The sequence below is a fragment of the Erpetoichthys calabaricus genome, chromosome 11 (genome assembly GCF_900747795.2).
Source record: "Erpetoichthys calabaricus chromosome 11, fErpCal1.3, whole genome shotgun sequence".
Taxonomy (NCBI): Eukaryota; Metazoa; Chordata; class Cladistia; order Polypteriformes; family Polypteridae; genus Erpetoichthys; species Erpetoichthys calabaricus.
In genome coordinates, this window is record NC_041404.2 from 141,929,104 (window position 1) to 141,946,114 (window position 17,011).

General features: G+C 45.0%; 1 protein-coding gene across 1 annotated transcript in view; it reads right to left on the reverse strand.

Moving 5' to 3' along the window:
- Positions 1–17,011, reverse strand: part of dnah3 (dynein axonemal heavy chain 3) — a 287,745-nt gene that overhangs the window by 257,661 nt on the left and 13,073 nt on the right. Inside the window, exons 3-4 of the mRNA XM_051933798.1 lie at positions 8,638–8,854; positions 230–299 (exon numbers count right to left, since the gene is read on the reverse strand). Of these exons, the coding sequence (XP_051789758.1) occupies positions 230–299; positions 8,638–8,854 (287 nt within the window). The remainder of the gene's footprint in view (positions 1–229; positions 300–8,637; positions 8,855–17,011) is intronic.

Consider the following 17,011-nt stretch of genomic DNA (forward strand, 5'->3'; position numbering starts at 1 on the left):
TGAGCCCAAAGAGAATGCATTCTTGGGGACAATAGAGGGTGGCCTGCGGAAAACACCGACTCACGTATTTGGACAATTTATCCACACAGGCGGCACATTGGAAGTGCTGCTGCTTTGCAGTAAGGAGATTGTGGGCCCTACCAGAATGGAGGAGTGAGAAAGGCGCTATATAAATGTAAAGAATTATTATTATTATTAACAAATGTTTGCCGATATTCTGCAACCTTACCTTTCATGGGATGAATCACGTTTAGACGGCAGTTTCAGTTTCTTCTGAGCTGGAGGAGAATCCTTCGGAGCTAGAATGAATGGTTAAGGAATGACCGAGGCCCTCGACCCACCAGCAGTGGGAATTTGAAATCCTGAAAAACAGAAAGGGTACAGCGCACTTGGCCGCTTCGAGACTCTCATTTCTAAACACTTGTGTTATTCGATTTACCATCTTCACTGTTTCACATCTGCTTAGTCATCCTGTTAATCCCCCGACAGCAGAGAGTAAAGCTAACTAATGACATCGGAGTGCCTCTAGTCAACTAGCTCCTGTTGAGCTACCCCTGTAATAGGAAGATTACCATAAACGCCTGAAAGGTTGACTGGAAGGAAAGCACACTTACACATCTCTATATATAGAAAATCCAACGCAAGTCTGTCTGTCTGTTCGCTTTTCACGAGAGAACGACTTAATGGATTTAGATCGGGGTTTTTTTTTTTTTTTTTTCTAGAATTTGCTCGAACATTCCGGTGATTTTGCGACTTCTCTCATCGCGCTATGTATCATAGTTTGCCATCGGTACCAATTTATTTGCATGAATCCGAGAGACACACAGTAGGCCGAGGGGAGGGGGCGGGGACCTCCTCACTGACGCACTCGCCTCAGGGCGTATTTTACATCCACATGGACTGCTCAATACCTCACCCGGGACGCTTGGTGGCAGCCTCCCTGGCTGAGGATGGTGCCTCAATTTCCCATGGGAGATGGAGTACTCCACAGCCCTGCTGGGATCTGGGGTGGCCACCAGGGGGTGCTGCATGGGTCGCTGAGCTGGCCTGGACAACTCTACAGCCCCGCCCGGAAGTGCAATCAGAAGCAGGTGATCAAGCACCTGGAGCACTTCCGGGTGGGCTATAAAAAGGGCCGGCAACCACCACTTGGGGCCAGAATCGGGAGGAAGAGGACGAGGTTGCCTGGGAAGAGTGGTGGTGCCAGAGGAAGGGTTGTGTGTTGTGGTTTAAGTACTTTTGGGACTGTGTATTGCCTGTGGGATCCCAGTGATGAGCTTCTAAGCTCTGACTCAGTGGCCCCCATTTAGACCAGGGTGGCGGCCCTCTGGTGGTCCAGGAGAGGTATTGTCCTCCTCCCGGTACTTCCAGGCGTCCCGACAGGGCAGGGTCCCCTGCCGTCTGCCACAATATATATGTAATATTGAACATTTGTCTGTCCTTGTCCCTGCGCCTTTCATGCCTATCTATCTAGATATCATATAGTGCCCTTCACATCTATCTGTCTATCTATTATATAGTGCCTTTCATGCCTATCTATCTATCTATTATATAGTGCCCTTCACATCTATTTATTATATAGCGCCTTTCATGCCTATCTATCCATCTATCTATCATATAGTGCCCTTCACATCTACCTATCTATTATATAGCACCTTTCATGCCTATCTATCTATCTATCTATCATATAGTGCCCTTCACATCTACCTATCTATCTATTATATAGCACCTTTCATGCCTATCTATCTATATCTATCATATAGTGCCCTTCACATCCATCTATCTATCTATTACATAGCGCCTATCATGCCTATCTATTATATAGTGCCTTTCGTGCCTATCTATCTATCATAGTGCTCTTCACATCTATCTATCTATCTATTACATAGCGCCTTTCATGCCTATCTATTATATAGTGCCTTTCATGCCTATCTATCTATCATATAGTGCCCTTCACATCTATCTATCTATTATATAGCACCTTTCATGCCTATCTATCTAGATATCATATAGTGCCCTTCACATCTATCTATCTATCTATTACATAGCGCCTATCATGCCTATCTATTATATAGTGCCTTTCGTGCCTATCTATCATATAGTGCCCTTCACATCTATCTATCTATTATATAGCGCCTTTCATGCCTATCTATCTATTATATAGTGCCCTTCACATCTATCTATTATATAGCGCCTTTCATGCCTAGCTTTCTATCTATCATATAGTGCCCTTCACATCTATCTATCTATTACATAGCGCCTTTCATGCCTATCTATCTATTATATAGTGCCTTTCATGCCTATCTATCTATCTATCATATAGTGCCCTTCACATCTACCTATCTATCTATTATATGGCACCTTTCATGCCTATCTATCTAGATATCATATAGTGCCCTTCACATCTATCTATCTATCTATTACATAGCGCCTTTCATGCCTATCTATTATATAGCACCTTTCATGCCTATCTATCTATCTATCTATTATATAGTGCCCTTCACATCTATCTATCTATTACATAGCACCTTTCATGCCTATCTATCTAGATATCATATAGTGCCCTTCACATCTATCTATCTATTATATAGTGCCCTTCACATCTATTATATAGCGCCTTTCATGCCTAGCTATCTATCTATCATATAGTGCCCTTCACATCTATCTGTCTATCTATTATATAGCGCCTTTCATGCCTATCTATCTATCTTATAGTGCCCTTCACATCTATCTATCTATTATATAGTGCCTTTCATGCCTATCTATCTATCTTATAGTGCCCTTCACATCTATCTATCTATCTAGTCATTTGCAGAGCAGCCAGATACTCTTGAATGCAGGTAGCAGGGTCTTGACGTGTCAGGTGGGGAGTCTGCTTTAACAGCCAATGACATTCTGCGGCATTGTGATTGGATGTGTATGAGGTTGATTAGCATAGTCCTCCATCCATTATCCAACCCGCTATTGGGGGGGTCTGCTGGAGCCAATCCCAGCCAACACAGGGCGCAAGGCAGGAAACAAACCCTGCGATTGAATTTTGTTTCTTTCTCTCTAATAAATAAACCGACTTTTTTGAATGTTTGCCCCTGTGATTTGTTATTTGTCATAGCAAGAGCTCTTCTAACAGGAAACTGTAAATGTTTTAATACGAAAGACAGATCAAGATCTCCTTTGGTGTCTCATGTTATTTACAGAAGATGTGCTACATTACCTTTCTTGTCTCCTGTTGAAATACATTGCCTTTTACTCTTTGTCTTTTATTTCTGACCCCAATTGGACCTGCGAGGTTTTCAATTCCACTTGGTCCAGGCTGATTATTACTTTCCTTATTTTCAGAATTTGCACGTAGATTATTATTATTCTCTGCGGTGGGCTGGCACCCTGCCCGGGGTTTGTTTCCTGCCTTGCGCCCTGTGTTGGCTGGGATTGGCTCCAGCAGACCCCCCGTGACCCTGTAGTTAGGATATAGCGGGTTGGATAATGGATGGATGATTTGCATTGCCTATTACTTCATCACTTGGGGAAAAAGACTGTTTGTAAGGGGCATGGCTTGTTATTATGTTGAGAATCCTCAGTTGAGGCAAGTCACTGGTCTTGGTGGTGTAGTTGCTGGTCTGGGTAAAGGGGTCGGCCATTACAAAGTGACAACAATGAGAGCTTAGATACACCGTAGAAACAACGCCACACAAGAGCTTAAGTCGTTTAAAGCAAAAACTTCTCCGAGTTCACTCAACGAACAATTCTGATTTCCACCACTGCTTCATTTCAACTTTACTGTGTTTTTGTCTTTGAATTTTTGGTGAGCACTTCCACCTTGACAATTCTTTATCTTTCGCCTTTAAAGAGAAACCTTCTTTTGATCTCTGACTTCAGAAATTTTAAAAACCGGTCGCATTGAACGCGTCAGGGAGGTTGGCAGTGGAAAAATCTAAAAGAACTAAATCAACGTGGCCCAAAGAACGTGTCTGGAATTTTCGACAATTCACGCCTTGAAGGGTTCACCCCAATCTGCAGGTAAAAGGGCCTCCTATGTGGCACTAAAGTGGGCCACCGCAGCGAGATGATACTCCGCTTTTCAAAGGTAAAGCTCAGAAGTGGCCTTAAGGTATTTTTTGAAATTGCATGAATGGCTCTTTCGGAGTTTTCTTAAGCACTTTAGGAGACAATAAAGCCGACTTCAAGTCCTGCTCACCTGCATTAACCACCGAGGTGTTCAAACAAATGAAAAGCACCGTCTGTAGCAATCAGGAGATGAAGAGGAGCAAACAAGAAAAAAACCCGATCTCAGTGTTCAGAAGCCAAGAAAATGTCAAGGAGCGTTTGAGGGGAGCTGCATAAGGGGCTCCTTGGAAAGTTTCAGAACGTGAAGGCTTTGAAACGAGTGACCGTTACAGAGATATTAAAAATAAATGTCCTCCCTGCAGCCTTCTTTCCGAGGCGGCTTCCTTTAAGTGCATTGTGCTTTTCAAGGCTGCTATGACAAGCCAGGACTGGTTTGTTCCAAAGTCCTATGCATGTAGCATTTAGAAATGGGAGCCAAAGAAAATGTTTTTGTGTTCCTGAAGTGAATGGCAGTCCTTGGCACACAGTGACGTGCGGTGAGGCACTCACTCCGATTTACAAATATATGAACCCCAAAGAGTCGCTTATTCACTAATCAATTGGCAGCCTGCACACCGACTACTGGTTATGGGTCATATCTCATCAGCATTCTTTACACTGTGGTGGACGGCCGGGGATCATGCCCAGCCGGGACGCCTGGAAGGACCGGGAGAGGGACACTACCTCCCCTGGACCATGAGAGGGCAGCTGTCCTGGTCTACATGAGGAGCCACGGGATCACCACCAGGGGGCGCCCAGATGATTATGGAGCCCTGGACGGCAGCACTTCCACCACACCAGGAAGTGATGCCAGGAAGCACCTGGAGCACATCTGGGTGAAGTAGAAAAGAGAGAGTCGGAGTCGGGAGGCAGAGGATGGAGCTGGCGAGGGGAGGAGTGGAGGCGGCAGAAGAGACAGAGAAGCCAAAGAAAGGACTGAACAGAGAGTTTGGGGGTTTGTGCACCATATTGTGGGTACGGAAGGAGAAGGAAATAATAAACACGTGTGCTTCTGGGACATTGTGAGTCGGTGTCTGTTTGTGTCCGGGTTCAAAGTCCACAACACACACATCGGTAATTTGCTCCGCACCCTCCACCTGCTCTAAATTTGCTGTTGCACTTCCACAATTCAAACTCATTCAATACAAATGAAATTATAGAGTGGTGTACGGATTTGAAATTTCATTTTAGAAGCAAAAACGAAAAAACGAAAATGAAAGGAATTTTGATTAAAGAATAAAATGATGGAAAATAATCCATCCATCCATTTTCCAACCCGCTGAATCCGAACACAGGGTCATGGGGGTCTGCTGGAGCCAATCCCAGCCAACACAGGGCACAAGGCAGGAACCAATCCCGGGCAGGGTGCCAATCCACACAAACACACACACCAAGCACACACTAGGGCCAATTTAGAATCGCCAATCCACCTAACCTGCATGTCTTTGGAATGTGGGAGGAAACCGGAGCGCCCGGAGGAAACCCACGCAGACACGGGGAGAACATGCAAACTCCACGCAGGGAGGACCTGGGAATCGAACCCAGGTCCCCAGATCTCCCAACTGTGAGGCAGCAGCGCTACCCACTGCACCAGGTATTTTTTAATTCTGTGGTAACAAATAGCAGTCATAAACTTAAAATTGCACATACTTTTCTGGATTCATCTGTGATTCAAATAATGAAAGTGTTATAGCTCAAAAACAACAAAACAGACACATTTTCGTTGTCTGGCACCGGAGGTACTACTTCTTCTGCGCGATTTTTGACGACACGTGCGAACACGAACAGTCCTCCTCCTCACAACTCACCAACCGACGGCCTTGAAGTTACACTGCATGGCATCAGCACAGGATGGACCGTTATGTTGTTTTTCAGAACATTGAAATGTTCTTTCAATGCTCACTGCGAGACGAGGACATGACTGTAGAAAAACGGAGTCGCATCTTTCAGGTAAAAATACAAGCTTTGCAAACTTTGCTTCACTGATGTAGCAGTTCTTTTATGAACATTATTGCTGTTACTTACTACGAAACAGCTCACATTTGGTGATTTCATTTACTAACACTAAGTCTGGCAAATTTTGTAGTGCTAGCATTTTGAATGTGTGTAAATGTGTGAATGGTTGCTCATTGACAAGTGTAGCACATGTTAAGAAAACTTTCTGTAAATTACGTTGCTCTCCTAACGTGTTACACTTGTGCGCACTGTTAATACTCGAAACGATTACTCGCTATAGTAGCCGGTAAAAGTCAATGAGCAACCATTCAAAATCTCCAAAAGTGTTGGAGAGAAAAGAATGCAAAAAAGAGCAAAAATAATCCATCCATCTATCATCCAACCTGCTATATCCTAACTACAGGGTCACGGGGGTCTGCTGGAGCCAATCCCAGCCAACACAGGGCGTAAGGCAGGAAACAAACCCCGGGCAGGGCGCCAGCCCACCGCAGAGAATAATAATAATCTACGTGCAAATTCTGAAAATAAGGAAAGTAATAATCAGTAATAATCAGCCTGGACCAAGTGGAACTGAAAACCTCGCAGGTCCAATCGGGGTCAGAAATAAAAGACAAAGAGTAAAAGGCAATGTATTTCAACAGGCGACAAGAAAGGTAATGTAGCACATCTTCCGTGAATAACATGAGACACCAAAGGAGATCTTGATCTGTCTTTCGTATTAAAACATTTACAGTTTCCTGTTAGAAGAGCTCTTGCTATGACAAATAACAAATCACAGGGGCAAACATTCAAAAAAGTTGGTTTATTTATTAGAGAGAAAGAAACAAAATTCAATCACGGGGTTTGTTACCTGCCTTGCGCCCTGTGTTGGCTGGGATTGGCTCCAGCAGACCCCCCAATAGTGGGTTGGATAATGGATGGAGGACTATGCTAATCAACCTCATACACATCCAATCACAATGCCGCAGAATGTCATTGGCCGTTAAAGCAGACTCCCCACCTGACACGTCAAGACCCTGCTACCTGCATTCAAGAGTATCTGGCTGCTCTGCAAATGACAAGATAGATAGATGTGAAGGGCACTATATGATAGATAGATAGGCATGAAAGGCACTATATAATAGATAGATGTGAAGGGCACTATATGATAGATAGGCATGAAAGGCGCTATATAATAGATAGATAGATGTGAAGGGCACTATATGATAGATAGATAGGCATGAAAGGTGCTATATAATAGATAGATGTGAAGGGCACTATAAGATAGATAGATAGATAGGCATGAAAGGCACTATATAATAGATAGATAGATAGATGGATGTGAAGGGCACTATAAGATAGATAGATAGGCATGAAAGGCACTATATAATAGATAGATGTGAAGGGCACTATATGATAGATAGGCATGAAAGGCGCTATATAATAGATAGATAGATGTGAAGGGCACTATATGATAGATAGATAAATAGGCATGAAAGGTGCTATGATAGATAGATAGATAGATAGATAGATAGATAGATAGATAGATAGATAGATATGAAAGGCGCTATATAATAGATAGATAGATATAGAGTAAGATCATACGCAGCATTACAGTGCCTCTCTTCTGTGCTCTGGGCATAAGGCACTAGCATTTGAGCTGGTAGACGCTATTACCTGGCACGTGTAACTGGCATGACTGATGTTACGATGAACAGTGCAGGCCATATGAAACCCTGACAGTTTAGCCACTTATCTTACCAATAAGCCAGACATCAAATGCAGTACCATCATGTCTGCCAAAGCTACTTTGCCTCAAAATAAATGAATCGCAGGTTAACCCAGGCCACTGAGCCATGACGTTTATCAGACTCATCTTGGCATCACAGATTTGTGTGTTAACAGAATGGCACTGCCCACGGTTAACAAAAGCAGCTTCATCCTTGCTAGGTGCTCTTATTGCAAATTCAGTGCAGTAAAGTGTTCCAATTACATTATGAGAACCAGACAAATGGATCAAATTGTCTTTTTATGTTGGCAAAAACCCGTTATGTGTTATGTTTGGCCACCCACACAATACCAGAACTGGATGTAGTACCGTAACGGTCAGTTAATGGCCTCCAGCACCGTGGGCATGACAGAGTGATGGAGTGAAGCTTAGCGGAGATATTTCTGACGTGTCTGCCACTTCCTTGAGAAGCGACAACAGGTACCCGATATAAACTGACAAATAACCAAAAGAGCCTCAGTTTTATACGTCTGACCCCCAGCTTGTAAACGGCTCACTCCTGCTGGACTTTGGTGATCTGCCAATGTGAGGCCGAGGGAAGAAATTCCTGATGGGCAGAAGTCAGCCAACTGGCAGATAAGACAGTGACCAACATGGCACCCTGCCCCTGTGGATGCCTGGAATCTTTTTCTTTTTAGGGAGGTGTGTGCAGAGCAAGTAGAGTGGGTGCTAAAGGTTTCATGTATTTCCTCACATTCACATTTCTGGTGCCTACTGCTCTTTCATTCCAGATCTCCTGTGAAGTGTCACTACTCCAACTATACAACGAAATAAAGACCAAATGAAAGGAATACATTCAAAGTAAAGGATACAAGAAAGAGGTCTAGGAGAGGCAACAGAAGCAGCCGTCCGAACGCCGAGGGGCTTTCTGTGCAGGTCCTTGATTTTGAGTTTACTGGCACTAGGGGTGTAGTTGTTCCCAATGGAGTCACTGGGACTTCTGTGGTGTCTCTGCTCTTTGAAAGGAACCGCCAATGTCCAGGCAGTGCTCTGCAGAATAGGCGGGTGGAAGCTGTGCCTCAAAACAATCTGAAAAGAGAAAGAAAATAGAAAAGTTTACCAGGACGACTCTCATGTATGGCGGACTGAGATGAAAAAGTGTCAACAGGGTGTCACAGATGGCCGGGATTCTTGTCCGGCCGGGACACCTCTTCATTGTATGGACCGGCCTTATCAGGACAGTACCTCCCCTGGAATGCTAGATGGCAGCCCCCCTCTGGGTTGCAGCGGTGCCTGGGACTCCCGCAGGGCTTCATGGGAGTTGGAGTTTGGTGCATCCCTGGTGGGATCTGGGGGTGCTGCAACAGCTGCTGAGCCCTCTCGGGCGGGTTTCTCACCACACAATTCACAATACAATTTACTTGTGTGTAGCCCAAAATCACACAGGAAGTGCCGCAACGGGCTTTAACAGGCCCTGCCTCTTGACAGCCCCCCAGCTTTGACTCTCAAAGACGACAAGGAAAAACTCCCAAAAAACCACTGGAGGGTGTGAGGGATGGCCGGCAGTTTATCCCGGCCAGCACCCCCAGGCCACTAGATGGAGTCCTCCCTGCAACATGGAGGTGCCCCGAATTCCCGCAAAGGCATCATGGACAATGGAATTCGGATTCACAGCCCTGCTGGATACCATGGGGGCCCCCAGGGGACGCTGCAGGGGGGCACGACTGTTTCTATTATAGCCCGGAATTACTACCTCATCACGGGGACGGAAGAAATGAAGTACTTCTGGGCTGAAGAAAAGAAGAGTTTTCATCTGAAGTGCTATGGAATGACATGGACTGAAGGACAGAAGCACTTCTGGGTCGACGACTATAAAAAGGACTGTGGGAAACCCAGCAGACGGAGCCGGAGTTGGGAGGAAGTGCAACAGAGCTGCTGGGTGGAGAGGAGGATTGTGTGTTATTATTGATTAGTGTTTACTGTTTATTACGGAGTATTGTGGAGGTGGAGGTGCTTTGTGCACATTATTGGAAAATTAAAATTATTTCTTATATTTTACATGGTGTCTGGACATGTTGTCTGCGGGTTTCACGGGTCAATGGCGACCCCTGCTGTCGCAAGGGAAAAAAATGGAAGAAACCAGTTCAAAAAGAGACCCCCTTTCCAGGTAGGTTGGGCATGCAGTGGGTGTCAAAAAGAAAAAGGGGGTCAATACAATACCCGGAGGTACTGCCGGAAACTGGTCAACAAGCACCTGGAGCAGGGAAGGCGTTGTCCACAGGCGACTTTGTTTTTATACAGTGCATCCAGAAAGTCTTCACAGCGCGTCACTTTTCCCACATTTTGTTATGTTACAGCCTTATTCCAAAATGGATTAAATTCATTTTTTTCCTCAGAATTCTACACACAACACCCCATAATGACAACGTCAAAAAAGTTTGAGATTTTTGCAAATTTATTATTATAAAAAAATTGAGAAATCCCATGTCCATAAGTATTCACAGCCTTTGCCATGAAGCTCAAAATTGAGCTCAGGTGCCTCCTGTTTCCCCTGATCATCCTTGAGATGTTTCTGCAGCTTCATTGGAGTCCACCTGTGGTAAATTCAGTTGACTGGACATGATTTGGAAAGGCACACACCTGTCTATAGAAGGTCCCACAGCTGACAGTTCATATCGGAGCACAAACCAAGCATGAAGTCAAAGGAATTGTCTGTAGACCTCCGAGACAGGATTGTCTCGAGGCACAAATCTGGGGAAGGTTACAGAAAAATTTCTGCTGCTTTGAAGGTCCCAATGAGCACAGTGGCCTCCATCATCCGTAAGTGGAAGAAGTTCAAAACCACCAGGACTCTTCCTAGAGCTGGCCGGCCATTTAAACTGAGCGATCGGGGGAGAAGGGCCTTAGTCAGGGAGGTGACCAAGAACCCGATGGTCACTCTGTCAGAGCTCCAGAGGTCCTCTGTGGAGAGAGGAGAACCTTCCAGAAGGACAACCATCTCTGCAGCAATCCACCAATCAGGCCAGTATGGTAGAGTGGCCAGACGGAAGCCACTCCTTAGTAAAAGGCACATGGCAGCCCACCTGGAGTTTGCTAAAAGGCACCTGAAGGACTCTCAGACCATGAGAAAGAAAATTCTCTGGTCTGATGAGACAAAGATTGAACTCTTTGGTGTGAATGCCAGGCGTCACGTTTGGAGGAAACCTGGCACTGCTCATCACCAGGCCAATACCATCCCTACAGTGAAGCATGGCGGTGGCAGCATCATGCTGTGGGGATGTTTTTCAGCGGCAGGAACTGGGAGACTAGTCAGGATAAAGGGAAAGATGAGTGCAGCAATGTACAGAGACATCCTGGGTGAAAACCTGCTCCAGAGCACTCTTGACCTCAGACTGGGGCGACGGTTCATCTTTCAGCAGGTCAACGACCCTAAGCACACAGCCAAGATATCAAAGGAGTGGCTTCAGGACAACTCTGTGAATGTCCTTGAGTGGCCCAGCCAGAGCCCAGACTTGAATCTGATTGAACATCTCTGGAGAGATCTTAAAATGGCTGTGCACCGACGCTTCCCATCCAACCTGATGGAGCTTGAGAGGTGCTGCAAAGAGGAATGGACGAAACTGGCCAAGGATAGGTGTGCCAAGCTTGTGGCATCATATTCAACAAGACTTGAGGCTGGAATTGCTGCCAAAGGGGCATCGACAAAGTATTGAGCAAAGGCTGTGAATACTTATGGACATGGGATTTCTCAGTTTTTTTATTTTTAATAAATTTGCAAAAACCTCAAATAAACTTTTTTCACGTTGTCATTATGGGGTGTTGTGTGTAGAATTCTGAGGAAAAAAATGAATTTAATCCATTTTGGAATAAGGCTGTAACATAACAAAATGTGGAAAAAGTGATGCGCTGGGAATACTTTCCGGATGCACCATATAAACTAAAAAATATCAAGAACTCACGCCCCACGAGACAATACTTTGTGCCAAGAGATTTAACCAGGCCGGGGGCCGTAAATAAAAGACAAAGAGTAGGACAGCTGCTGAACAGGCTTTTAAATGTTCGAGGTGCCCTACGAGATGCAGATCACGCGGCACGGCAGCAGCTTCAAGCCAGCAGCTGATTGAGCAAAGAGGAGGTAAAAAAACCCACAACTGTACGTGTTTCCCATTGTATCACCATTTAAGAAGGGGTTTCGGAGGAGCGACCGCGTCTCCTTGGGGTGCGTTGAGCCATCCTCTTCACAAAGTGAGCAGCAGACTGGCCAGAACTGGGGGTTGGGTGCCAAAGGTGCCAAGGGGGGTAAGCCCCCATAGTAAGGATGTAAATCTGTTCATCCATGTTCTGAATTCATATTTTTTTTCGGTTACAGGGGATCCAGGGTTTATCCCAGTGGTGACCTGCCAGTGCTTCCTAAGATATGCCTGCACACACACACACACACACACACACACACACACACACACATGAATACAGGCCAGTGAAGGCCTTCTAAATTACCTAAGAGCAGGTCTTGGTGGTATAACCTGAAACTGGGAGTCAAACCCAAGTCCCTGGGGCGGTCAGGCAGCAATACTAACCCCCTGTCCACCGAGTCACCATTGTCTTTTAGTGTTTACCGTCAAAAGCAGTGAATAAAATGTGTGGTAGGAGTGTGTGGGGCCTAAGTAGGGTTCAGCCCAGCCAGCGACGGTGATTAGGGGTCTGCGTGTGGCATTACGGTTGCAGGGGGAGATGTGTCTTATCTACAAAGAATGAACTTCTCAAGCACTTCATGTTTTTTTTGTGCCTTGACAATTCTTTTCCTGATAATCTGATCTGTGAGGAATGTGTGTCATCGCACCGCCATCACGTTCATATGGATGTCTGCCTGGTTTTAGTTTGGCCGTCTCAAATACGGATGGTTGTGTGTGTTAATAAGAATGAGGGCTCAGGGAGCAATGGGGGACTAACCACTCGGCGCTGAATAAATGACATTTAATAACAGACTTGGCTGTTCTGAGCCTGAGTTATCAGATTTATCTGGACTTGTCAGAAAACGAAAAAAAAAATCAACCTAACTTCTTGATGGGCGCCACATTCAGGGTTGATCACTCCTGCTTCGCACCTAAAGATTTGTGTGGCTCATGAAAGCATCTTCTCATGAAAAAGAGTGAATGGCCATCGATAGCAAACATTAGAAAACACAGAAGAGAATACAAAGTCTGTGATGAGACAGGGAAAGACAATCGAGCAGACATTCATTTAAAGGGCAAAACCAGAAAAATCGGAAGCGTGCCCCCCCACCCTCATCTTTCTCGTATACTGAAAGAGAGGAAAAGGACATCGGAACCACTTCCAGTTGCGCGATATTTCTCAAATCTCATCTCTGTTTCTCACCATAACTAATTGAGAATATCGATACACAGTCATTTATCTCTGTTTATAATCTGTCAGACACGTGCGAGTAGGAGACAGCTAAAGGGCCTAAAACCACCACCGACCAGGAGGTCGCCGACTGTCTTTCTCAGTTACTTGCAGACCGTTCCAGGGAAATCCCACCATGTTTCAGCACACTCGGTTACATCACTTCCAGGCCCAGCCCCAGAGATGATGTCACTTCTGGTCCCGATGACATCACTGCCAGCCCCAGAGATGACGTCACTTCTGGTCCAGATGACATCACTGCCAGGCCCAGCCCCAGAGATGACGTCACTTCTGGTCCAGATGATATCACTGCCAGGCCCAGCCCCAGAGATGATGTCACTTCTGGTCCCAATGACATCACTTCCAGGCCCAGCCCCAGAGATGACGTCACTTCTAGTCCTGATGACATCACTGCCAGCCCCAGAGATGATGTCACTTCTGGTTCCGATGACATCACTTCCAGTTCCGGCCCTAAAGAGGACGTCACTTCCTGAGTGGGCTTTTAAAGCCGCCATCTTTCTTGTCTTAAGTCAGTTCTGTTTTGGTCTGTTCAACAATTTCAACTTCTGCAGCCAGGATACATGATATGGGTGGCTGCCCCAAACCTTTATCATGTCTCATGGTATCCTTTATCACAAATCAAACTTTATATTAAAATGATATTTTTGCACTTATATAATCGGAGGTCGAAAATGGTGGTGGAATTTTTTTCATGATTATATATGCATTACCTTGATTACGTGTAAAGTAAAGAGAGTTATAGTCACCTAAAAACACAGATAAGGTGTTAGTATTATATATTATTAGCCGTCCCCCGCGGCTCTGCCAGTGTATTAGTGAATCGGGACAGTGAGGAAGCCCCCCGCCCGGCTCTCCACTCCTGACGTCAGGCTTCCCCCTCCCCTCGGCCCGCAGCCTCTGTCTCGGATTAGTACAAATATATCGCTCCTGCAAGCAAACTATGATAACGCAATGAGAGAAACCACAAAATCAACTGGAATGTTCAAGCAAATTCTAGAAAAAAAACCCGATCTAAATCTGTTAAGTAGTTCTCTCATTCGCTAGCTAAGTGGATGTAAGACACGCCCGGAGGGTGGTACATCAGTGAGGAGGGCCCCGCCCCCCTCCTCTCGGCCGCTACATCTTTCTCGAATTCACATAAATAAAATCGGTACCGCAAGCGAAATATGATGCTTACCATGATGAGAAAAGTCGCAAAAAATCAACCGGAATGTTCAAGCAAATTCTAGAAAAGAACCCCAATCTAAATCCGTTAAAGTAGTTATCTCGTGAAAAGCAGACAGACAGGCAGACATTGGATTTTATATATATAGAGATTTGTTGTAATAAATTGCTATAGGTACAACTGTATTTAGCTACATTTAATTATGACAATGATGGCGGAAATTAAAAAAATATATATATCATAAAATTAAACGTATTGCCAGCAACACGACGGGGACATAGCGGCTTATTGTTCCCATGACATCTTAATATTTACATGGCATGTTCAGCACTCACATGTTATTGTTAAACTGATGATGTATTAATTAAAATAAAATGAACATGTGTTATATTGAACACAGTTTTTAATATCGTGTACACATTTATATTTCTATGATACAAAAAATTCAGAAAACACTACTTCTGGTTGAGTAATTTTTCTCAAATTTCATATCTGTTTGCTTTTTATCATTATAAATATCTATACAAAATTTGAATCATCTCTCTGTAACTATAACCATAGTTTATTTGAAAATTCGCAAAAGAATTCAGTTAAAGTACCACTTCGGGTCGCCTGAAGTGGCCCATAAGTGGATAGGATTCCCTATTTTTGATATAAAGCAGGTGTACAGAATCTCACTGACCGATATCAAAGTGTTCGAGTGATCGCGTTTACACACAGACACACATTCATCCATCCATTATCCAACCCGCTGAATCTGAACAAAGGGTCACAGGGGGTCTGCTGGAGCCAATCCCAGCCAACACAGGGCACAGGGCAGGAAACAAACCCCGGGCAGGGTGCCAGCCCACCACAGGACACCCACACCCACACACCAAGCGCACACACTAGGGACAATTTAGAATCGTCAATCCACCTGACCTGCATGTTTTTGGACTGTGGGAGGAAACCCACGCAGACACGGGGAGAACATGCAAATTCCACACACAGACACACATAATTTCACAAAATGGTATTTTCAGACTCGGGAAGGTCTAAAATGTCGAGATTCATCAAAATCTCGAGGTCATGCTATACTTTTGCTATACTCTGTGTACTAGAAACTAAAAATCATGGTCTGTAATTCTCAGCCAACGCCTTTATTTTTATCAGACAAGAATATTTCTGTTAATTTGAGGAACGGCACACACAGATTTTTTGCAGCTCTTGCTTCTTCTTATGAATCAGTGCACTCAAGATGGCAAAAAGGGTGTAAGGACTCCAAAAGACCCCTAAACTAGGCCAGGGCCTTCTTCAAACTGCCGAGAATAGGCCTCCCTCCAGGCAGCCGAGCCCCAAACTCTACAGGCAGACCCTCAGCCTACAAGGCAAGTCAAGTCAGGTTGGGGAGCATGCACTGGTACAGCGCGTTGCCGCACCCACTACATGACGAAACAACTCGGGATCCCGGTTGGCAACCCTCCAGGCAGACACACGGTCCAGTCCCACCCCCCGAAAATGAAAGTCGATCTGCCGCAGCCAGGTGTTATGTGGGCGACCCCATGGCTTGGTCCAGCCACTCAGGTCCCCAACAATGAGGATCTTATGAGCCGGATCACCCTCGGGGAAACGCGCCACATGGCCGTAGTGCCGTAACTGACGCTCCATCACAATGCAGGTCATGTGCCTACACAGACTTAAAATGGGATCGGGCTCCAAAAATTCAAAACTCTTCTTTAAAAGTCCCATATCTGCCAACAAAATGTCCCATGAGGGAGGGGACCACCATTTGGAAACAAGTCTGACACAACATCTTTAAAAATACTAATACTTAAAAAAGGATAAAAGCAACAGCAATAAAGAGCACACAAGCCGGTAATAAAAGGCAATGCAAAGGGAGCGACATTTACATCGATTTGCTTAGCAGACCCTTTTATCCAAAGCGACCTACAAAAGAGGTGAACACATTCAAGCAAACATCAGCCTGGGTATTTGGGAACACTTTTTACCAGACAGGGTTAATGAGAACGACAAGCAAAGAGCCGAGAACAAAATGCAAGCTAGTTACACCTTCTTAGTTACAAGAACCTGACAAAGCCATTAACAATTAGACAGAAACTCAGTGGGCAAGAAAGTCTTCCACTGCTTGATGAGCAAAAACAGACGCAAAGAATCCAGAATCGAAAGAACAAGACAACACTCACAATGCCGTAGTCTCCTCAAACGTCAGTCAGTCAGTCAGTCAGTCAGTCAGTGACCAACTGAGAGATCTGCCACTCCACACAGACAGAGGGCGGTCCTTCAACTGTGACATCACAGTGGCCCCGCCTCTTGGGCCCAACATTTGTGCTTTCTAAAGAGACGTTTTGATTGTTGACAGTTCATCGTAATCAGAGGCCTGTTAACAAGAGCACCATCGCTCTTTACACTTCAAAATCGCTGCCCCTACTTTGAGTGCCGCCTTCATGAGGCGTAAACGTGATATTTGGTGAGACGACTATTTGTCCCCAACCAGTTTTAAGCGAAATTCACTCACGGTTGTCTGCAGACATACACATATTAAACATTTGGCTCAGCCACAATAATAGAGTAGTGAAACATGTGGACCTAGAAATTGGTACAAAGGTGGTACAGACGACAGATATGACAGCCAGTGATGACAATAAAAGGCCCACATT